Raw genomic sequence first — 24,287 nt, 5'->3', positions numbered from 1 at the left:
GCCTATGGCGCAAACTAAACTAAAAAATACCTGGCTAGCCACCTAAACCGGCTTCATGGTATAGGCCAGGTGTCCTCGGAGTGTGGTTCACTTTTGATAATTTTTTTTTTACTTTCCATAAAAAAGTAACTAACACAATTAGTTACTTTTTTTTAGGGAGCAACATGATATTGTAATGCATTACATTTAAAGCAACTTTTCCCACAACTGAATATTTCTTTATCTTTCTATACTGGAAGGTGTTAAACTTACAAGTAACTAGTTTTGTGTTAGGCCTGCTTATTTTGTTAAATTATAAGCAAATATCCCAGCTTTTTTTTTTTACATTAAAAATGTTCAATAAATAAGTCACTAGTAAACCTTAAATAGATACATTACTAGTTCTAATTGTAATGTTATTCCTCTTTTAAATAAGTGGTTTATTTTTATAGTTTTTATTTTCAAATAATATATTTTAATTTTACATGTTTTATGATTTAATAATTAGCTTTTCATAAATTCACAAAACCCAGTTTGGGAAAAACTACATACTGAAGTCCCTATTATCTATCAATTAGCCAGTTGTCTCATTTCAAATTTTGAATATTGATAAAATCAGTACTATTTATTCCAGCTTGCCTCCACTGCAATAGTAATGCGTATCTTATAATAAATACTAGTATTATAGCTACCAGTGAAACTCGGATAAGTACTGTAGGCCATTTATTTGTATTGCTATTAAATATTCCCAATCTATTCCAGTGTCACTAGTCCTTACTGAACAGACAGTAACATCTCTCAGGTAGTCATTGCAGATATTCATTAAGTTGTAAAACTGGGATATATGTCAATCACACTTTAAATAGACTCCATACTAATTGGCAATTAATACATACATTTTCCAAGTTGATATACACACACATATATACTAGTCATTAAACTGGTGAGATGAACGCATTTCACGATCAATTGTCAACTCTTTGGAACTCTCAGCAGGATTAGAGAAAGAAAATGAACAGACAAATATGTAAAAACATACATTTTATTGAGGACATCTGATACTTTACAGAGATGTGTTATTAACATTACATAAGATTTCCTCTTCTGGAATCCAGACATGTAGTATCAACATACAAAATTGCGGCAATATAAGAGGCATTTACGATACATGATATTTATATGCATATCTTTAAATTTGTGGAGTCTTCTGAAGAGGATTTGAGATGGATATTTCAAATAAACTCATGGTAAGACTGCAGAGCTCCTTCTTACAAGCATAAGCTTTTAGCAAAATAATGAACCTTTAACCCATAATCAAACAATGATGGAATAAAACATGAAATCTAACCTGAAAAAAACCCTACAATTTCATAAACACAATTCAGCATTTGTTCAAAAAGAAAAATAACGGACAAACAAACTCAAAAGTCAATTGATACACAAGGCTCTTAAAAAACAGAACAGTACAAAACAATAACACAATGTCAATGTTGAGAAAAGGAAAACTTCAAACTTGGTCCTAGCTTTTGCATTAAAAAAAAAAAAAAAAAAAAAGCATGTTCCCCTGTGTAATCCAGCTATATAATCCATACCAGCCCTGCTCAGACTGCTCAGTCCGAGATGCCGTACTTTTGCACTAAAGGTCCATTCACCACCTTCCACAAAATCCTCCCAAAGCATCTGTGCTTTACAACATATACCACAATCAATGAACCTCGTAAGAAGTACAAGCTCACAAAACATGGCAAGCAGTATAAAGGTTAATGGAGTATTTTTACACTGTTATTTCGATTAGTGAAAAGATAAAGCTTTGCTTTACATTGCAAACATGCATGCGATCACAAACGTGCATGTGTGTATGTTTCGGGGCTCTGGCTGCACCGGGACAACTACATGCTCCCAGAATTGGTTGCTATTTAAGATGAAACCTTTTCTCATCCCTCTCGCTCTCATTTAACTAGTTCCCTAATTTCCTCCTCAGCACAGACCATGTGCTTATACATAAACTACATGCATAATCCACCCCAAACTGAACATTTTGTCATTTACTCACGCTCATGTTGTTCCAAACCCATATCTGGTTGTTGCTTTCCCCCCGATGGAACGCAAAAAGAGATTTCCCATACAAAGTTTGTAGTGACTATAGTGCGCTACTTTCCAAGCTATACGGTGAAGCAATGATTTTTGATGTATTTGACATGCAACCTTGATATGACATCTACATTGAAGGGGAAATGTATTCATTACTAAACTACATTTATGGCAGGGCAGCCGCGATTACCATGAACTGCATAAACAATATCAACAGCATACGGGTTTGAAACAAATCAGTGCAAGAAAACAATGACAGATTTCTCTTTTTAGAGTGAACCATTGCTTTAATAAACTCAAAAACGAAATCCAAACTCCTATTTCCTGTCTGACCTCAGCTAGAGTCCTGAAAATGAGAGTATTTAGGTGTTAGTCTTTGGCATGGAATTAGAAAAGCCATTTCAGTTTTATCTACAAGAAAGATACTCTCATCTAAATCTATAATAGACAAATACATAACATAAATGCTTACTTGTGCAGGAAAAAAAGAAGAAAATATCCCTTAGTGCATTGTTTGGTGGAAAGAATCCCCTTACAAATCTAGTTAAGTCATATGTTTGACCTTCATTTTACACACCCAAAGTTGTCATTAGTGCTGATCTAGAACAAGTTTTTGTGATGACAGTGGATGAAAATGGGGCGCTGATCTTAAATTAGCACTGTAATTCTTCAGACACGGTATCAGCTGGTGTGTCTTGGGAATGGAGGTGAATTTCACCATCCGAAATGTCTTCATCGGCAGCAAAACCGATTGGAGAACGCATCAGAACGTGTGAGGGTGCACTGTGGAAGCAGAGTGTTTTTAAGACGACTAAGCTGCCCAATGACATCCACGCTATACCGCTCACGGTGAAGCTAACAGCAAGAGTATAGAGAACTTATTAAGGAGTGTCCATTACGATCAGCGGTCTCATTGGCTAACGCGGCCCTGTTCAAACCTGTGCTCCAAACCCAGACTCGACAAATCTAGATTTAGCTCACATTTAGCGGGGAACACAGCAGATCCAGTCCAGTTGAGTCTAGATTTGTTCAGAGTGATTGTGGGTGACAGGTTCTGATCCAGCCAATCCGTGAAGAGATCACTGTAGAACTTGTGTGCATGTAACCGTCGTAACCTGTTCTGTTTATATAAGAACTTTTATAAAGAAAAGAGCAGAAAGGTTTTACATGAGCAAAAAATAAACGAAACAACAATAAAAAAGCTGCAAAACAGTTACAGCTATAAAAAACAAACAACAATTAACAATAATAATACATAAAAAGATCATTGAGTATTAACATTAGGGAGGGAAAGTATCCAGTTGTGTCCCTTCTTCAGGTGAAGCGGCTCCCTCAGAGGGTTTGGCACGAGAGAGAGAGAGAGAGAGAGAGAGAGAGAGAGAGAGAGAGAGAGAGAGAGAGAGAGGAGAATATGCTCTACACATCCCTCTCGACTCGTCTCTGCCGCACTGAAAGAGAAAACGGAGACGTGTTGGTAATCGGATACATTCACAGTCCTCTGTCAACATGCCGTGAGAACATGCTGTGAGATACGTGAAACTTTAATGAGATCTGCTCATTTAAGAGGATTAATAAATCAAATGTGTGTTAGTCAATCCTTTATCCTGTTTCAGAGATACACAAGATACCAAATTCAGCCAAAAAAATTGGTGTCATGAACAATCAGGTCCCCCTTTACAAATGGGTCAGCACTAGGATCCATGGTATAGTCGATTTAAATTGTGGCAGGTTTGCTATCCGAATCCTTTTTTTATTGTTTCGCATTTTGGTATTGGCATGTACTTTCCAGATGTTTAATGGAAATAAAGATTTAATAAGCTAGCTGGCTAACAGGATGCTAAGCAGTCAAAGAAATATTTAATTTCAATGTATATCTTTATTTACAATTATATGCAATATACAATTTAAAAGGCATTTATAGTTGTATTAACGGTCTTTACATCGTTTACTCACCCTCGTGTCATGTTTTGAAGAATGTTTGCAACCAAACAGTTTTGATGCATATTAAACCCTATTGTATGGACAAAAAAACACTTAGAAATTTCTCAAAATATCTTCTTTTGTGTTACAGTCATACAGGTTTGGAATGACATTATGGTGAGTAAAAGATTATTATTATTTTGTTTTTATTTGGGTGAACTATTCCTTTTTAGGAATAGATGGCGCACCTACAGTCCGTTTATCTAATGCATGTTGCAGTCAAAATTATCAAATTAGATTTCTGACTGCTTCGCAATGTCTAGGAGTTAGGATACACGTTTTTAGTCAGACCGATGGGCGATTTATAAGGTACTTTTCATGAAAGTGTGTTTGGTTAATCAGTGTTGCCTATTTCACATCTATATACGGTCTGAATTCACAACAGTGAGGATCTGATACCTTATCACACTGTACAATGTACAGGTGAGTCTAACAAACACAATTGAACAAAACTCACATAACTTCTAACAATATGTGCTGTTAGCATTCATGCCAAAGGGTAAATGTCAAACCCATGCGCTCACACATAATACCTAATTGGAATAGAGCTCGGTGCATGACATCATCTCACGCACGTGTAAAGCACACTGTGTGTGCGCGTGGTATCATTATAAGACTGGCGAACAGGAGACAGATCCAGACTTCATCCAGGAAACAGAGAAAGGAAGAGAAAGTCCCATGAATAAAATACCATATCAAAAGGACCTTATTCTACAGGTTTGTAGTAGTTTTTTTTCCCCCCTTCTAAAGTCCTTTTATAATTTGAGTAGTGGTCCACCAATATATTGGCAAGACAGATATTTAGCATTGGAGGATAACTTTCTGGACCTGTCTACAACTGGTATTAAGATGTGTTTTGGTCCATCGGATCACAAGTAGATAAAGGAGACACATTCCCGTTTACACCTCGTGTTTTAATCCGTCTTGTCTGCTTTCAACCACTTCTGTCCTGATTTCTTCAAAGATGAATAAGTAAATTACAGTTGTGCATCAGTAATGAACTGGAGTACTTGTTCTTAACCAACAAGTTTCTTCTCCATCTTAGAACCGCTTCAAGGCTTTACCATGGTAATAGCAGATGTTGTGAGCAGAGTTCTGAGAAAGCAGTATTGCTTTGCAGAATGGCAAACGACCAATGACTCATAGCAAGCCCCTCCTCCCAGTGTATCTGTCCATCAGTGTATGCGTGTTGGGTCGTGTTCTCACCCAGGTCGTTGTTTTTTGTGATTGCAGCAGCGGCGCGGGATCTGGGACCCTGCTGGGTAAACTGGTACCCAAACTTCACGACGCTCGTATTCTGCTCCAGCATCTTGGCGATCTCCATCTCTGCCGACGTACCGAGCTGCTGCCGCTGAAAGCCAACATCACACACATTCTATTAGATGTGCTTATGTAAGCCCACACTCACAGACATTTCACTATGACTAACGTTTGCATTCATTTTGCATAGTGGCTGAAAATAGCAAGGTTTTAACACATTTGGTACCCACACCAGTGCTGAATTATATACAGATGTAACCTATATTCATCACTAATTAACTGAAATCAGACCCATTTATGCAGTGGCCTACTAAACACTAAATCCTGTTTTATTTTCGTGACTACAGAAACATTTCTTCGTAAAATAATTTAGATTGTTTTCAAAACTGAATTCACATCCATTTGCTTGCATATATATATATGTGTGTATGTATGTATGTATGTATGCATGTAATTATGAACCAAAAATTATAAGAATTTACTGCTTTATCATTACTAACATTTTATGTACTTTCATTTCATTGGGTTTAGAGAGTATGATCAGTTTGAGTAATTAAGCGTTAAGGTATTCAGTAGCTATGCTATTATGATGTGGCCATTTTTGCTGGAAATTCAACCCCAAACCATTTAAAACTAAAATTAACAATGAGCAATACGCTCAGGTCCATTAAATAATATCTAAAATAAAAAAAACTTTTCATTAAAACAATGAATTAGTTAATGTTGAAATTAACATTATTATTATTATTATTTTATGTTAGTTTATATTATTTATTATTATTTTATGTTAGTTCATATTAACTAAATGTAGTTAACTAATGTTAACAAATTAAACCTTTTTGTATTATCACTAATGTTATCATTAATGCAATTTAAAATCAGTTTTAAATTTTAATATATTATGAAATGCAATTTATGAAAAGTTCTAAATGTTCTTATTTAAATTCAAGATTCTTTAGAACAGAAAGTTCAAAAGAACCGCATTTATTTGAAATAGAAATATTTTGTAAAAATGTATATGTCTTTCCTGTCACTTTTGATCAAGTTAATGCATCCTAGCTGAATAGAAGTATTAATCTTATCCTGTATGCCATAAAGTTGACTAGATGAGCCACGATGAAGATGCAGTAAACTATCCAAAAGATGCAAACCTGTGATCAGTTGATTTCTACAGTATATGAATGTGGCAGGTTGCTCTGCACTGGTAACACCTGTCTGACTCTGCAGAGTAGAAAATAGCTTGCTGGTTTTAGAAAAGGATGTGGTTGTGTCCGTGTGGCAGTACCTGGTTGTCGATCTTGATCTCTGAGAGCGTGTCATTGTCCCGCAGAGCTTCTACCAGATTCTGAACACCTGCACCAGTGATGAAATTAGACTCCAGATTCAAACTCCTTAGCGTCTTATTCTCTCGTAGCATGTCTGAGAAGGCCTGCAGTGAACAGAGAAACACACATAGCTTTATAAGAGAACCACATCTCCTCTATGATCATCTTAGTTTGCAAATTGTCTTCGATCACTTGGTTTATATTCTAGTTGCTCATGTTGGATAGTCTTTATATATTACACATACAATGTGTTTTGATTGAATGCGATCACTTAAATTGTAACTCATCTTGAAGTGACGAAGAATTACTTGAAACACCAGTAACCACAGTTACAAGGAATAACCTTGTAATGTATTATTTAGTGTTCAATATATTTAAAACTGGTTATACACAATTTGCAGAGGTTTCACAAATGCTGCCTATTTAATATCAATTGTTTGGTGATGGAAACCACCAGCAATGATGGAAAAACAACATCAGACATGCAGTTCTGGACTGTACATGAAAGAGTCAATGCACTGTTTCAAGGTCCATGACTAAAGGCAGCATTTGTCCAATCTCAACCCAGAACACATGAACATCTCAAGGGAATGATGTCCCTAACCACGGCAACAGGGTCATTGCTCCTGGTGGCAGCCAGACTGAACTTCTTCACATGAGTGTTCCTCTCCATGGCTTTAGCGAACTCCTTTAGAGTTGGGATTGGAATGTTCTGGAACGAAAGAGAAAGGAAACATTAAAACACGTTTGTTGTTGACAATCAAATGGTCATGGTCTTCAGATTATACAACATACTCTCCATTTTGGGTGTTTGGAGTCAATGTGTGCCATTTTAGGATGTAATGTATATTTATATAACCTAATAACATTCCTCCCAGTGAAAGAGATAGCCAAATTGATAAGCCATAATTAATCATTAAAAGGAAAAATGGTGGGCTGGGAGCTGTTAAGAATATTTAATCTAGTTCTGGTTTGGTGACTTGTTTATTGCATAGTTATTTAATAGCAAATATTTAAAAGCAAATATAAAACAAATGGGTTTTATATTGAATGAAGTACAACAGAGTCCAAAATTCTGAGACCACTATAAATGATTGGATAAATTAGATTATCAATTTATTTAAGTGAAGAAGTGTTTAAGTATATTTTGAGCATGTCCAGTCCTATAGTGGAAGCAAGACATTCAGGTTGTCTGTACAAATGAGTCACATGACCAATGTTATTATATTAATTAGTGACCTGGAAATAATGCACATGGCACAATATTACTATTGCCTTTTTTATTTCCAATCTTAAATTACTTTTCTTAATCCCAGATTGTCAATGTGGCATCAGATGTTTGGACTAAAGTATTTTGCAGGTAATATAAATGCAATTTTTATTTAGCCATTAAATTTCATATGGTTTGTGTGTAAGGGGGCCTCGTTTTAACATATAGAGTGGTGCAGGTATGACATCCTTTAGCATTTTAGCACTTCCGGTTTCATCGTCCCAAAATATATGGGTTTTTTAATGGGTTTTTGGTTAAATGGCTGAAATAAGGTATGTGGTGAACACAAGCTCAGGACACATTCACATTTAATTCTACGACATAAAATACACCAGTACTGCCCCACTCGTGTTTTTTTCAAGCTGTTAAGTGTCTTGAAAAAGGCGGTTGCTAACAAGTGGCTAAATAGGACTACAGAGGCAGTCGGGGAGAGTTAAGGTCATCAGGACGAACAAGTAAACTCAGTCCGCTTTTACAGCCTCTTTATGCTTATAATTGTACTCTTATAAACTATTCTAACTCAAACTTTGTGGGAAAATGTTTAAAGATAAAAACTGAAAGAGTTGTCGGAAACTTAGTGATGGTGACGTTGAATTTGTGGGACCGTGGTGTGGTTCGGTTATAGCCTACCTTTAGCTTTTTACTTCTGGCAGCTGCATTTAGGATTCAAAATTCATAAAAGTTGTGTTCACGTGTGAATATTATCTTGGACAAAACGTGCAAGTATCAAACTTTTGTTGATCGCAGTGCTTGTTTTTTGCGATAATCCAAAAGCCTCCTGCACCACTCTATTCTGTGCACTAAACTGATTCTTATTACCTTTATGTTGTTGAGATTAACTTCGGTCAGTGAGGAATCATTAGACTTTATTCGCTGTAGAGTTTCCTCCACGTTTGTAGGGTTTGGTGGTTCATCGAAAACTGGCTTTACCTTCTCTCCTTTAATAACATCTATGACAGAAACACAAAAACAACAAATGAGCTATCACTAGCTATATTTGCATGCACTAATAGTCATCAATTCAAATTAATCCAATCTGATTTCAGATTCTGAAAGTTCTGTTTATATGAACATAATTGCATAGGTATTTTTGAATCCGATTTAAATAAATTACACATTTTAAAATAGCAGATTAAAGCATTTACATGTCATTACACTACCCTTTCAACTGGATGAAAATAACATTTGGATGGTTTGAGGCGTTTACGTGAAGGCCTTTTAGTCCAACTGAGTGATCAATTCTATAGAGAGCCTAAGTCCCTCCCCTTCCGGTGGACCACCATGTGACCTTATTTCTGAAAAATATTGTATGGTAGTCAATGGTGAGAGACAACAAATATTTGGATCCCGTTTGAATTGTGCCCTGAATTACACATACAGTATGATGTTTGTCAATTTAAAAGATACATTTTAAAGTCAAGAAAGTCTCAGTTTGATGTAAAACTGTTGAGGTACAAGACTGTGAAAATACGTAATTACAAAGACTACAAAACCCAAAAGGTGCGCATGTGACGTCTTACCTTTTCTGTCAATGAATGAAGCTAACTTTACTGAAGCTAACGTCTGTCATTTTTTCTATAGTCTAACGTTATAATCGTAACATTACGCCGTCATGCCTGTGTGTTTTGTACCAGACTGCACACACACACACGAGCCTGGTGACGTACGTCTGGTGACGATAGTGTGAGAAGAGAGATGTAGTTCATTGAGCGATTTTCACATAAAACTAAATGTTACTCTTCTGTTTTATGACAAACTGTGACTTTCATAATTATCTTTTGAATTGACAAACATCATATGTGTAATTCAGGGCACAGTTCAGACGGAATAAAAAGATAAATTGTCTCTCGCCATTGACTATCATACATATTTTTTCCGAAATAAGGTCCCATGAGCCGGAAGCGGAGGGGAGGGACTTAGGCTCTCTATTATAAACAGATTTTTACACAGCCCTTTCACAAACTAGTTTTTATCTAGTTATCGTCTCGTTTTGGTCAGTGAAAAAATGACTAAAATTAATCATCAACGTAATTAACACTGCATGTAAATGCAGCTAATGTCACATATGTTAAAGGTATTAAAACTCATTTCATAATTAATATTCTGAAAGAAATAAGGCATTGAAAAGAACATGAATATGTATAAAGATGACATCAACAATATATCAACAATAGAATAAACTCACTGTTATAACCGTCTTTACAGGTGCCGTCATAACTCTGCGTGCTCGTCACCAGTGAGTTCACTCCAAGAATAGCTAGACAACACAACACAAAACTGTTATTATGCAATATACACAAACAAGTGCTTGAAAGAGAAATTTCAATATTATAACATTGTATGAAGTATTGTAATTTGCAACGCATTGAAAAATAGTAGTGAAATTAGAGCATTTATTTTTAATGTTTGTATGCAGGTTACTGCATGAAACCACTTTCACGTTCCTGTTTTTCAACACAGCTGACCAAAACATGTTCATCAGGGCATGAAGAGAATAAAGCCTATCAGGTTTATAATGAAGCATGCAGTAAGGGAAACCAGCAGTGTGCTAAAAGAGGCTGGAGTGAGTGAGTGCGAGAGAGAGAGCGAGAGAGTGAGAGACCGAGAGAGAGGGAAAGTTTGCTGTTGTATTCTGGAGCTGTGATGGATGCATTGTGGGCGTTCATACCCACAGAGGAAATTTATTGCAGAGATAGTGATAGAAAACCACTAGAACAATAGACACCACAGAGCTATTCATTCTGGTTGTTCATTAGACCAATAAAACGAATCCTAGTGATATTAGCATTCGCATGTTGATCTCCCATTATTCCTCCGTTTGTGAGTCTGTTTACCTGCCAGGTCATGCAGTTCTGTGTCAGTAGCGCTAGACAGTGCCTCTTCCAATTCCGGGTCAAGGGTCGTGACTTCCTCTTTAAGCAACTCGATTGGTTTCTGTTTGGGAATCCACACTTTTCCTGTAGAATGAAAAGACAAAAAGTGATCAGTAACAAATTGAATAGCTTGTTTCTTGAATTAAATTGAAAAATTGGGACCAAGTTTTTCATGACTTCTAAGCAAAATATTCCATGTAGTCTCTCAATTAATACAATTTTAAAAATGCTATTTAAAGGAGTTGTAAGATGTATTCACGCCATGCCGTAATTACAACTTGTAAAAAGTGTTCAAGTCCTCGTAGAACTCGTAATTACAAAAACATGTGTTTGATTTTTTGAGACCTCCCAATTGTACCACCTGACCACTGCAAATTCCGAAACTTAGTTTCGGTTCGGTGAGATTTTTTTTTAAATGTTTGTGAAATAAGTCTCATATGTTCAACAATGCTGCAAAAATACAGTTAAATAAGTATTACTGTGTAAAATATTATTAATTTTAGAAAACAGTTTTCTATTTTAATATACTTTGAAATATAATTTATTCCAGTGATGGCAAAGTAAAAATTTCCACTTCCACAAGTATGATCAATACTAAAACTCAGCCTCTTCCTACCATAATAGAAAATGATCTCTTTGCAACTCAGCCAAATGATAAAAACATGAGAAAAAAGTGAACAACCCTTTACTTCACTGAATATTGGCAAAAGACTACATCGCTACCAAAGAAGTCCACAGCAGAGAGAGAGGGTTAGTGGTCAGACATGATGTCCAGCTGTATAAATGGCTGTCATTTATGAACTAGACAGATATTGACGGCGTACATCAGGCCTATAATGATAACTCACCGCTTGACCTCAACCCAACTCCAGTCCACTTATCGGACTCTCTTTGTCACTGATAATGAGTTTAGGTAATATGATGCTGGTCTTGTGACAAGCTCATTCTTTCTGGACAGTGAAAAACACTCTCTACGGCTTTAATCAGGACTTGTGACTGCTGAGAGGGAGAGAGGATGTTCTGCTGAGCTGAAAGCATTCAGCTCGTGTTTCAATAAAACCCCACATATGAATTAAGCTTTTCACATAGAATATAAAGACTACCATAAATTCATTCTTCAATGTCCATCAGAATTTGTTCCACTCTTCAGCCCATTAGAAGCAAATGTGGAATATTCCAACTCATGCTTGAATCTGAGACACATTTAAAGGAACAGTTTCCCTCCCAAAAATGAGCAACCTGTCATCATTAGTCGCTTGAACCAATTTCAAGGTGCTTATATGGTACTTTTTAGTGGCCCTGGTCACTATCCGCTTTCATTGTATGTAAAAGAGCAGCGTTAACATTTCTAAAAACATCTCATTTCATGCCCCATGAAAAAGATGATGAAAAATAGATGGGACCTACAGAGAGCTACAAGGTCTGTCCTGTACCTTTGTCTTTTTGTCCAATTTTCATATACGTTTTTGCCTCAAATCAAAGTTTGTAATGTTGTGATTTACAACAACTGAATTAAGACCCCTATGGGGAAAACAAATGAGAAAAACACTTTCTGAACCAAGGCCACTGAAAACGTGAAAAGGCATTGTTGCACTTTAAAATAATGAGAGGTTTAAAACATGGCACATTTCATTTACTGGTGAACTATTCCTTTAAGGACCCATGAAATGATGATTCTACAACTTCATGTATGACAGAATCTTTCCAACTCTCATAAAAGCAGCTGGCAGCTCAGAAACCTCTCATTACACATAAGATGTAAATAAACCTCAGCTCTGGTCTGGGCATACACTAGAACTATCTACTCTGCCCTCATACGTAGTTGCTTTCCCCTCCATAAAGGATGGCAACAGTACATCACTCAGGCATGTGAGGTTTGGAAACACACACCATGCAGTTCAAAGATACTTTTGTTTCTTATTCTCCTGCTTTATTACGCATAGCCAGGCTGAGAGTTACAGCGATTTTACCACTTTTGAGGGGGTGCTGTTAGGCACAGCATGGGTTATTGTTCAGTTTCTGGTGCTCTAGAGTTCCTAACAGGAACAGGCTGAGGGTCCTAAGACCTTTCTCACTGCTCTGGACACAAGAACAGGCTTTGTGTTTGAGGTGGGGCTGAATTCCAAACACATGTTATCAGTGCAAAAAATTAATGTATACCAGGAAATAAAACAAAAGATTAGTGAAAACGATTTGCAGACTCACTGGTGGGGAAATTATAGACTGCCGTCTTCTAAAAGAGTATTAAAGAGTATATTATATTTGCCATGAACAAATGATTTAATGTGTGTTTAGAGGATATCTACCATACACACAGTCAACTACAATAACACATTTGATAATATTCAGTTATTTCCAATGACAGATATATAATGCTTTTTAAAGTTTTCTATGTCACACACACACACAAAGTTTATGCCTTCAAGGTTAAAACAGTAAGGGGAAAACGGAAAAAAAACAGAACTGAAGTGAAAACAGCAGGACAAAATGATGCAGGACAGGTTAGATCACTCCTCAACTATTTTAACAAGAACAAATTAAAACATGCTCAATGCTTGAAATTAGGGATGCACCGATACCGATACCAGTATCGGTATCGGGCCCGATACCAAGCTCATGTACTTGTACTCGTACTCGTAAAAATACCCCGATACCAAAGACCGATACCTCACGGATATCCTTAGCTTATATTTCTTAATTCTTATGAACACTCTTCCTGCAGTTATAGTGTTGCTAGATTTAATAGTACACTCTAATATTTCACTTTACACTTTCGGCTGTGATTACATTGTTACTCAGTGTTATGTTAAACATTTGTTCTGTGATTTCTTTGGCACTTTATGACAAATTTGATTGTCTTGTTGTCCGTGATTTCTTTAGCACTTTGACAACTTTGTGACAGGAAGGTAAAAATTACATTCATTATGTCCTTGGTTTTGCCTTTTGGAGGTTATTGGACACTGTGAAATCTGGGCTTTGAAAATTTGTGATAAGCACAATAAGAATGATTTATTTTTTTAAGTTTATTTAAGTTATTGAAAATAAAGATGCTGATATGTTCATTAGTCTCATTGTGTTGTTCTTAGAAAATTGCCACATAAAACGAGAACCCCCCCCCCCGTACAACAGGCATCGGTATCGGTATCGGCGAGTACCAGGAAAAAAATATCGGTACTCGTACTCGACCCTTAAAAAGTGGTATCGGCGCATCCCTACTTGAAATTAGCAAATTCTCTTGTTCTCCTGTAGTGTTATGATCTCTTCATGTCAACGCAGTAAAGCAGGATTTGGTTATTCAATGTGACAGACACAGTAGAACATTAGCAGCACAGCTTCTCTTCTCTAGTAACCTACTTACTCATTCCTAGGTCACCTTTATCTGGGCTCCTGCCTTTTTTTTCTTTTGTTTTAAGAAGCCCTGATCATCAACCAATAGGCATTTGACTAACCTACAGTACACTACCATTGAAAAGTTTGCTGTCAGTAAGATTTTTGTTTTTCTGAAAGAAACTAATATTTTATTTTGGCATGGATGCAGTCTATTTTGAATATAAATTTTAAAAAGTTAGAGTAAAGACGTATAATGTTAGAAAAGATTTGTACTTTAAATAAAAGCTGTTCTTTTGAACGTTCCATTCATGAAAACCTTTTTTTTTTTAAGTATTAATTTTCAAGAACTGTTTGAGAATTCAGCTTTGCAAGAACAAGAATAAATTGCGTTTTAAAATATAATAAAACAGAAGTCTCTTTCTTTGATCAATGACAGAGAAGATCTGATGCAAGAGCCAAAGTGAAAGTACTAAAGAACAATCTTAAAGGAATAGTTCACCAAAAAAAAAAAAAAAAAATCCCATAATTATATTATTCTTATTGATATTTTTCTTACACTAACCCATCGTTTAACTAGAGAGTCATACACCTAGGATGGCTTGAGGGTGAGTAAATTATGGGATCATTTTCATTTTGGGGGGATTGGAACCATTCCTATAACTGAACTGTTTCTCAGAAGAAATCACTTATGTTAGAGGCTATGGAGTGCAATAATGTCCTCAGCATAAAGGCATCCAAAACAACAGCAACATGGGGGTATTTACACTAGGGCATTGGGACACTTGCGTTATCTGTAAATGCGTCTGGTCGTTCATCTGCTCATACGTAAACTGTATTCCTTCCAAACAGATGTGTCAGCATACAGTTGGTTTGGTCAGTACATGGTTTGGGAGCCTAAAGACAACCAATAAATGAAAACTTTACATCCTTGTTTAAATCCATACCGCTACGTATACAACAGAGTTGTGGTTTATTCTAAACTGGACAAAAAAAACAAACAAAAAAATGAACAGAAATCTGAAGGCCAGATATGAACAGAGCAGTTCTGTACTGGATCTGAAGGAGCATCTTTGTTAAGCAGACCTCACACAGAGAAAAGAGGGAAAGCTTTATTTAGCGGTTGTTTTTTTGTTCTGTTCATGTAAAACGCTGTGGTTCAGAGAAAAGGCTGCAGCACAAAACCAGTCAGAACCAGAAGAGAGGAGCTCAGTGGGTCTCTTGGGCTCAGCTGTGCCGCTGGGCTGATCTTGGCTGACCTCTACCTCCCAAACTACTTCCTGTCCTATCCCGACCCAATCACAGTGTCCTCCCCTGTGGACCAGTACAGACGAGTCTTTCTGCTTAGGCCATGTCACAGCCAGCTGTACTCTGAAGGCTCCAGCAGGACAGGACAGCAAACAGAGGAAATCAGAGAGAAGACAAATCCATGCAGTCAAGTTTTCCATTCTAACTCACTATCAAGTCAAGTTACAGATTTGGCCACAGAGATGGATCCCATGATGCCTCAACAAACAAACTATGTGTCTCATGTGTACCCTTCCCTGACGACATTACCATGGAAACATACAATATAAAGAAAGAGATAGACAGCACTTGGGAGAGATGCCTATCTCTCAAATTCTCTCTCTGTCGCTAAGGGCCATTTAGATTTCATCCCAGAGGAATTCCAGCACTTCCTGTTTCCTCATTTGTTCTCAGACATTGCGATTGAACAAACTCTCTCAAATTCCAGTCTCACAAATCCTGAACTAGAAGTTGTGAAATCTCTTGTCTTATATTTGTCAATTATCAAGTTTATGGAATTTTATGCAGCTATAAGGTGAAAAAGATCGCGAATATATTGCAACAACCATCTAATCAGCAGTTTTAAGTGTAGATCTCAATTTGTAGAGGTTAAAAAGGACAATAAAAACAAAGTATTAGCAAATTCAATAAACACTACCACTATCAAAAGTTTGAGGGGAAATAACTCACCTTAAGCTCACCAAAGCTGCATTTACTTGATTAAAAATACAATAAAACAATATTATTGTGAAATATTAATACATTTTTAAATGTTTTCTTTCTTAATATATTTTTGAAAATATGGGTTAGTCTTCAGTGTTCTAGTCTTCAGTGTCACATGATCCTTCAGAAATCATTCCAATTTGAGGATTTGGTGTTCAAAAAACATTTCTTTTAAATATTGAAAAATGTTGTGCTGCTTAATATTTGTGTGGTAATCGAGATACTTCTTTCAGCATTTATTTGATATTTTCCACAAAAAAAATGAAAATCCACATCATAAATCTTACTGACCCCAAACTTTTGAACGGTATTCATTTTCTGCGAATGAGTATTTTTGTCCTGCACAAATTTAGACCAAGACCAAGACTGATTTGTCAAAGGTGGCAGACAATGAACAGGTGACTTAAATGTGTACAAAAGCATCTTCTAAACTATCGTTGAGTTTCTATTGTATCGGGCCTTAGGATGAGATGTTACTGGTCCTGACTCTCTGTGGTCATTAAAAAAATCCCAGGATGTCCTTTGAACAAGAGCACGGTGTACTTTGAGAGCAGAGAAAAGCGCTCTATAAATTAAAAAAATATTACTGTAGACACTTAATTTAATGAACATTCAGTGACCTAAAGAACATTACACATTGCAAATGAACTATGACTAACACGACAAGGGTGTGTGGGAGAGACTTGTGTGTGTGTCTGTGATTCTCAAAGGTCTGAGCTGTAAATAACTGAATCTGAATCAGTATTACTCATCATCGTCAACAATAATATACACACTACTGTTCACACTAACGCTAAAACCGGAGTGTTTTAAACCATTACAGGCTAATCTGGTGTGTGTGTGTGTGTGACGTGTATGTGTAATATGATATTAAAGCAATCTGAGATGATTGATTTATCAGACAAAAAGCTCATGCCAGGGAGGGAACCATTACATGAACTCTAAAGATCTTTAGATTTCTTCCTGTAGAGTTTCACTTTCCCGATAGTCCAGAAAATGGCTGGAAACATCCCCGGCAGTCATAAAGCTAAATATACTCAAATCAATCAAATGAGAATGACCACAGGTGACCAATCCATTAATTAACATCCTCATGGATTCTTGTATTTGAAAACGGCTATAAAGTGTTCAGGAAAAACATTTCTCATACGAGTCATAAGCAAATAATACCAGTCTGCTCATTAGTAACCAGTTTACAGAGTTTAGTGGGGTTTTCTGCTGAAATACTGATTTTCTGCAGAACCGGTTTGTCATCTGGATAGAGTAAGAAGGAATCCCAGTTCACAAACAAAACACATGCTGGCATTTATACACGAGGTGTTCTACATTATTTTAAATAGGCCTACTAACAATAAAAAGGCTTACAATGTAAATTGAAGCAGTCAGTCAAGTTAACATTTAGTAAATGGATTTCACCTCCAATGAGAAATTACATAAAAAAAGATAAATGTAATTTAAAAGAATTTTTTTTTTTTTTTTGGTATAGCCTTTGTAGCTTTGTAGCTTATCTTTCAGTACTACTACTTTTGTAGATATCTTGCGGTTCTAGAACATGTGATATCACGGGTTTGGATTTCAGAATTATTTTGTCAATTTTAGTTCCTTTAAACAACCTTTCCAAATTCTCCACACCTCTCATGTGTATCTTATATAACTGCTGAATCAGGCTAGTGATCTTACAACCTTTGGCTAATATTTCCCCATGCTGTAAATATTTTAGACACACATTTTTATTATTTTGACCCACACGCGCGATGACATGTAAGCCTACTTTAAGAAATTCATCATCGGTTACATCATGTCGAAATGTGATCAATTTATGTGATCTGCCCAGTTAAGAGATTAACAGTCGAGTCACAGGAAATTATCATCAAACCATTCAGTGACTGATTGAATCAAACACACCCTGCAAGAAAAAACAACTTCAGTTGTGCTGGGCACAACAGGAGAGGTGAGTAAAGTCACATGCATCTACATTTAGGACGTACCATAGAAACTGGAGTTATATTAAATAAAGCCAAGTAATAGCTAAAGACTAACCTTCAAGTGCCCTTATTATGTTATTTTAAAGGCTCCCAATTTTGTTTTGGAGGTCTCCTACAACGAATTGCATGCATCAAAGGTCTCATTTGCACTTTCATTTGCTCATCATATAGACTGCACATTACCACATTTTTCAATGACTCTCAAATAACGAATCAGTCTGTCTAAATCCCTCCTTTCTGCAAGCTACTCTGCTCGGCCAGATGGTCCAGTCTGTTGTGATTGGTCTACTGCTTATGCATGTCAGAAGCCAAACGCCCATTATCCAAACTATACTTCAGATCTGTGTGAATGAAAATGCAGTTTGGCGCTCTGACAGTAGGTGGCGTTTATAGAAAAGTAGAAACATCCTGCTTACTCCAGGACACAAAACGGAGAAGAAAGGAAATCAAACACTGTTTTTAAACAGCCATTCATTTTTTATATATTCACTATGGTGTTTCTCAATCAACACCCAATAAAAGAGTTTTTCTTCTTTTGCGATTCACTGTCATTTAACAAAACTCATGAGCACCACCGAGTCTTAGTTTGATGTAACCGCAGCGGGCTCTGTGGGCATGTGACCAAAAGCGCAAATGCTATTGGCTGGCCAGTTTTCTTTACAGTGCGATGGAAAAGAGATTAGAACCTCTCTTTTAAAAAAATCTGTCGCATCTTGTCTGTCTGAACAGACGGAGTAACAGCCGTTTATTCAAATTAAAATGTTTATCACAGAATCGACGCGCTAAATATTCATCATGGTGTGAACAGGCCTTAAATCGACATGCACATACACAAAATCTAAACTTTCAGCATTACCGTTAGACACTATCATTTATTATTGAACATCCTGTCCCTCTTATCTGCATCATGGAGCAGTGAATGAGCGTGTGTATCTCAGCAAGTTCAGTAGAAAACTTCAAAAAAGCAGTGTGCATTTACTAGATGGGGCATTCACGTGCCAAGCCAAAATGTTAATAGACAGACAATCCCACAAACGCAGACAGAAATGGGGCATCAGAGCTTCAGTGTGTGTGGTTATGTAAGAACAGACAGTATTAACTAATCATACCTGCAGAGACAGCAGAATTTAAATTACTACAGGAGCTGATACAGCACTCTAACTAACACACACACACAGCAGGAGGATATAAGAGCCAAGGCCCCGATATACTTCAAGCGAAATAAAAGAAAGAACTCGTGTGTTGTAAATTCAAACAGAATCAGGGTAAAACTTTCGTTTGGAGTTCATTTGCTTTCTTACCTGTTGTTTTCTTACTGCTGTCACTTTTATTGTGATCCTGAGAGGAAAGCGTGCAGCACATATTTACATATTCATCTAAACCACCAGCGTAGGCGGCATGGAGTTACATTGTATTCCTGAAGGGATTTCAAACTTATTTTTACCCCCAAGCAAATAACTTTGTCCTGAGTATATCAGGGCTTTCACACGTGAAGTGAGTCACAAGTATAACAACTAGGCTCTAAAAAACTTCAGCAAAACATCAGCGACCAACACTGAGCAAAAACATGGAATAACCCCTTCTGGTCCCCTAACCAATCATCTCAATGGCTGGATCTAAATATGCCTAATTCCCTTACAATATAGCACTATAGTAGACAAAAAAAACACTATGTGAGATTAGTAGTATGTCCAAATTCACAAAAAGTTCCTGGAAGACATACTACTTCGGGTGATATTCTGAAGTGCGTATTCAGCGGACAGTTTACTATCCCAAGAGACCATGGGAGAGGAGTTGTGAATGGCAGTGAAGCGGGAGGTCACATGACAATAACATGACGAATGTAGTACATCCAGATTACATAATACTATATAGAACATGAGGTGTGACTGAAGTACTTTTTCTAAATAAGAACCCAATCAGAGTGCATGTGATTTTGGATGCAGCATTACTAGAACGGTTTACTCAAAGAAATGAAAATGTTGTCATTTATTTAACACTAAACCTGTATAACTTTTCCTTTTCATTTAACGAAAAAGGACAGATGTATATAGTCAAAAATAATGGGGAAGACACAAGAGGTCATTTTTCAAAGGAGAAGAGGCTTCAGTGTGTGGAATAAACTGCTTTAGTGAGGAAACAGCTTATCACTTAATAGATGGCATATTGGCTAATTTTTAACCTGTTTGTCTTTAAACATTATTTTGGTTTGATCTTTTTTTAATTTATACCAAAAAATTGCTGTTTTATGAGAGAAATCAGACTATTAGGATTCAGTGTACAGCACTTCTCAGTCATTTCTATGATATCTGCAAACTGTTGCAACATTCTGACAGAAATTCAATGATGTTAAGGATGTAATGTGATTGGTTATCATGACAAATATGATCCAGGATGCCCGTTGTGCTTCCTCCAATGGTAGAGCCATGGAGATTGATCCATAATAATACGATTTTAAGAACAATTCTGTAAAACACAAATATATGGAACCATTTTGGAGTTTGGCAGATCATTATTTGGGAAAATACCCAACAACTTCTATAACTACTATAACTACTCTACAAAACATCTTTTGTGTTCCTGGAAGAAAACGTACTCGGTTACTAACGTAACCTCGGTTCTCTCTAGAGAGGGAACGAGTACTGCGTAATATCTTACGCTATGGGGAAAACCTCTTTTCCACGAGATATTGAAGCCAAAAATTATCCTTTAATTTTGATTAATGTAAAACGCTGTGCGGCAGCGTGCAGACATAGGCAAGACGGCTTGCGCGCCTATTGGCTGCCCTGCGGCAACAGCAGCAAGCCTATCGAGAGAGGCCCTGCGTGACGTGACATCCAATGGGGGTGCTTCGCGGCCATTTCGTCGCGTCCCGCCAGAATAGGCGTGGCCTTGGCCTATAAATACGCTCGACAGGCTGATACAAACTGGTTTTCATCGCTGAAGCGAACCAGCGCTGTTGTATGCACGGCAAGATACGCAGTACTCGTTCCCTCTCTAGAGAGAACCGAGGTTACGTTAGTAACCGAGTACGTTCTCTTACGAGAGTATCTCTCGTACTGCGTAATATCTTACGCTATGGGGAATACAATGTAAGACGCCGTGCGTACTGGGATCCGACACCAAAGTCCCAAGGGCAGTAGCCCGGGGCTCATATAGTGCATAATCACCGTAGACTCACAGAGAGTCGGAGAAGAGAGGCTACCAGCATCATTCCCCATGAAATAGCATCCCATAGGAGCTAGTTATGTCAATAGTATATCCCGCAGTCAGGGTGAACGCGTTCAGCCTGAACTGGGCAAAAGTACGGGCTATTCAACACCCATGGAGCTGTTCCATCGATCAGTGAGCGATACTCAATCAAAACTCAGCATTCTGCGCCTGCGCAGCGGGACAGATAGTACTGAATTCTAGACCGACAGCAGCTTGGCCTGTAAGGCGGGAACCTCTAGGTTATAGAACCTTATAAATGTAGACTGCGAGGCCCAGCCCGCCGCCATACAGATATCATGCAAGGAAATCCCACTAGACCACGCCCACGAAGAGGCCACGCCTCTCGTGGAGTGCGCTCTGACACCCAAAGGACACTGCAGGCCCTTAGAAGTGTAAGCCAGCGCTATGGCATCGACTATCCATCTGGATAGGCTCTGTTTTGATGCGGCCAGTCCCTTGGAGTGTCCGCCAAACAAAACAAAGAGCTGCTCGGTCTGCCTGAAGACAGACGAGCGGGACACATAAGCTCTCAGCGCCCTGACGGGGCAAAGGAAATTAGCATCCGCCTCCTCATTGTTCACCGGGAGGGCGCACAGGGGAAATAACCTGGGCCCTGAACATTTTGGGGGGATGAGGGATTTTGGCACGTACCCGTGCCTTGGTTTGAGTATGACTTTTGAGTCATTAGGCCCAAACTCCATACAGGACGCGCTTACTGAAAGCGCTTGTAAGTCCCCCACGCGCTTTATTGAAGCAAGAGCCACAAGAAATACCGTTTTGAAAGACAGGTGCTTCATGTCTGACAAATGGATTGGCTCGAATGGGGCACCTTTCAGGGCTTCCAGAACCGTAGAAAGGTCCCACATAGGGACTGATGGAGGTCTGGAAGGACTCAGCCTCCGAGCTCCCCTGAGGAATCGCACGACGAGGTTGTTTTTCCCCAGTGACTGGCCAGACGTCGGTTTTGCAAACGCCGTTATGGCCGCCACGTATACTTTGAGCGTGGACGGGGTTCTACCCTTATCCAGCAGCTCCTGAAGGAAGGAGAGCACTTCCGTAACCCCGCAGTCTACGGGTGAAAAGCCCTGAGCTTGACACCAGGTAGAGAACACTGACCATTTCGAGGAGTAGAGCCGTCTAGTAGACGGGGCCCTAGCCTGCGTGATCGTGTTTAACACTCCCTCCGGGAGGTTAGCGGGTACCCGTTGATGGCCCACATATGTAGGGACCATAACTCCGGGCGAGGATGCCAAATCGAGCCCTTTGCCTGAGAGAGGAGGTCTCTCCTCACCGGTATCGGCCACGGGGCAGTGCTGGTCAGCTGCATCAGGACTGGGAACCAGGTTTGGTTCGTCCATAGCGGAGCCACGAGCAGCACTGGGCATCCATTTTCCCTGATTCCTTCCAGCACTTGAGGCAGGAGCGAGACGGGGGGAAAAGCATAGAGTGGGCGTCGGGGCCATACGTGGGCCAGCGCATCCCTGCTCTTGGAGAAAAAGCTCGGACAGTGAGCGTTTTCCTGGGACGCGAACAGGTCCACCTGCGCTCTGCCGAATGTCTCCCACAGCAGTTGGATCGCCTGCGGGTGCAGCGACCATTCCCCTGCTGGGACATTGTTTCTGGACAGTCTGTCTGGTCCCAGATTCAGGTGACCAGGCACATGCGCTGCTTTCAGTGAAAGCAGGTTGTGCTGAGCCCAGTCCAGGAGGCGTTTCGTCAGCCTGTAAAGGCTTCGGGACCTGACGCCGCCCTGGTGATTTATGTACGCCACCACTGACATGTTGTCCGACCGGACTAAGACGTGGCGGCCTTTTATCTGGGGACAAAAGCGCCTTAGCGCGTTGTCTACTGCCAGCATTTCTAGACAGTTTATGTGTAGGAGCTTCTCCCGTTCTGACCACTGGCCAAAGAACGGTCTGCCCTCGAGCAGCGCTCCCCATCCCGAGGTGGAGGCGTCCGTGGACACCACCATCACACTCGAGGGAGTCCCCAGACTCACGCCTGACTGGTACCAGTCGGCTTTGTTCCAAGGTTTCAGAGCCGAGACGCATTTCCTGTCGACCCTGAGGCGAAACAGACCAGCGGCCCAAGCCCCGGGCGGAACTCGTGCTTTCAGCCATAACTGCAGTGGGCGCATGCGAAGCAGGCCCAGCTAAAGTACTGAGGATGCTGAGGCCATGAGGCCCAGCATTTTCTGAAACCGTTTGAGCGGGACTATAGAGCCGCGGCGGAAGGATTTCACGGCGCGCTGAATGTTCAGTCCTCGCTCCGGCGACAGACGTGCTGTCATAGACAGCAAGTCCATCAAAAGAGATTTTCTGGCTGGGAGACAGCGAACCCTTCGCCCAATTGACAGTGAGACCCAAATTCTCGAGATGCTCGAGTAAAACGGTCTTGTGTTCTATGAGCTCTGATCGTGATCGAGCTAGAATCAACCAGTCGTCCAAGTAGTTCAAAATTCGCATGCCCTGAAGTCTCAGGGGTGCGAGAGCCGCGTCCATGCACTTCGTGAATATACGGGGTGCTGGGGACAGGCCGAACGGTAGGACTGTGTATTGATATGCCTGGCCCTCGAAGGCGAATCTCAAGAATCGCCTGTGACGTGACGCAATCTGTATTTGGAAATAGGCGTCTTTCAGATCTATTGACATGAACCAGTCTCCTTGGCGCATGTGCGCGAGGATTTTGCTGGTTGTCAGCATTTTGAACATGCGTTTCAGAAGCGCTTTGTTCAATTGTCGCAGATCTAGAATGGGTCTGAGACCCCCGTCTTTTTTCGGTACCAGAAAATATCTGCTGTATACACCCCCTTCGCTCTGAGCCTGAGACAAAGGTTCTATGGCCCCTTTGCTCAGTAGTTTCGCTATTTCGGTACGAAGTAGATGAGATACTTCGCTGTCCACCGTGGTTTCGACACGTGCCGTGCAACTGCGGGGACGTCGAGCGAACTGTAGCGAATAGCCTCTCTTTATAG

At 39.1% G+C, this 24,287-nt stretch overlaps 1 protein-coding gene across 2 annotated transcripts in view; it reads right to left on the bottom strand.

The window, feature by feature from the left end:
• Positions 1-1,007: 1,007 nt before the first annotated feature.
• The window catches only part of tmod2 (tropomodulin 2), a 45,161-nt gene continuing 21,881 nt past the window's right edge, over positions 1,008-24,287 (bottom strand). Inside the window, exons 4-11 of one of the 2 annotated variants that reach the window (XM_077248241.1) lie at positions 10,740-10,862; positions 10,091-10,162; positions 8,725-8,855; positions 7,240-7,347; positions 6,596-6,739; positions 5,257-5,401; positions 4,584-4,691; positions 1,008-3,518 (exon numbers count right to left, since the gene is read on the bottom strand). In XM_077248241.1, coding sequence (XP_077104356.1) covers positions 4,618-4,691; positions 5,257-5,401; positions 6,596-6,739; positions 7,240-7,347; positions 8,725-8,855; positions 10,091-10,162; positions 10,740-10,862 — 797 coding nt within the window. In that variant the 3' untranslated portion in view covers positions 1,008-3,518; positions 4,584-4,617. The remainder of the gene's footprint in view (positions 3,519-4,583; positions 4,692-5,256; positions 5,402-6,595; positions 6,740-7,239; positions 7,348-8,724; positions 8,856-10,090; positions 10,163-10,739; positions 10,863-24,287) is intronic. The other variant, XM_077248242.1, reaches the window with a different exon arrangement.

The sequence above is a fragment of the Siphateles boraxobius genome, unplaced genomic scaffold (assembly GCF_051911475.1).
Source record: "Siphateles boraxobius isolate OS27281-9 unplaced genomic scaffold, OSU_SipBor_1 30, whole genome shotgun sequence".
NCBI lineage: Eukaryota > Metazoa > Chordata > Actinopteri > Cypriniformes > Leuciscidae > Siphateles > Siphateles boraxobius.
This window is presented reverse-complemented; position numbering and strand designations above follow the sequence as displayed.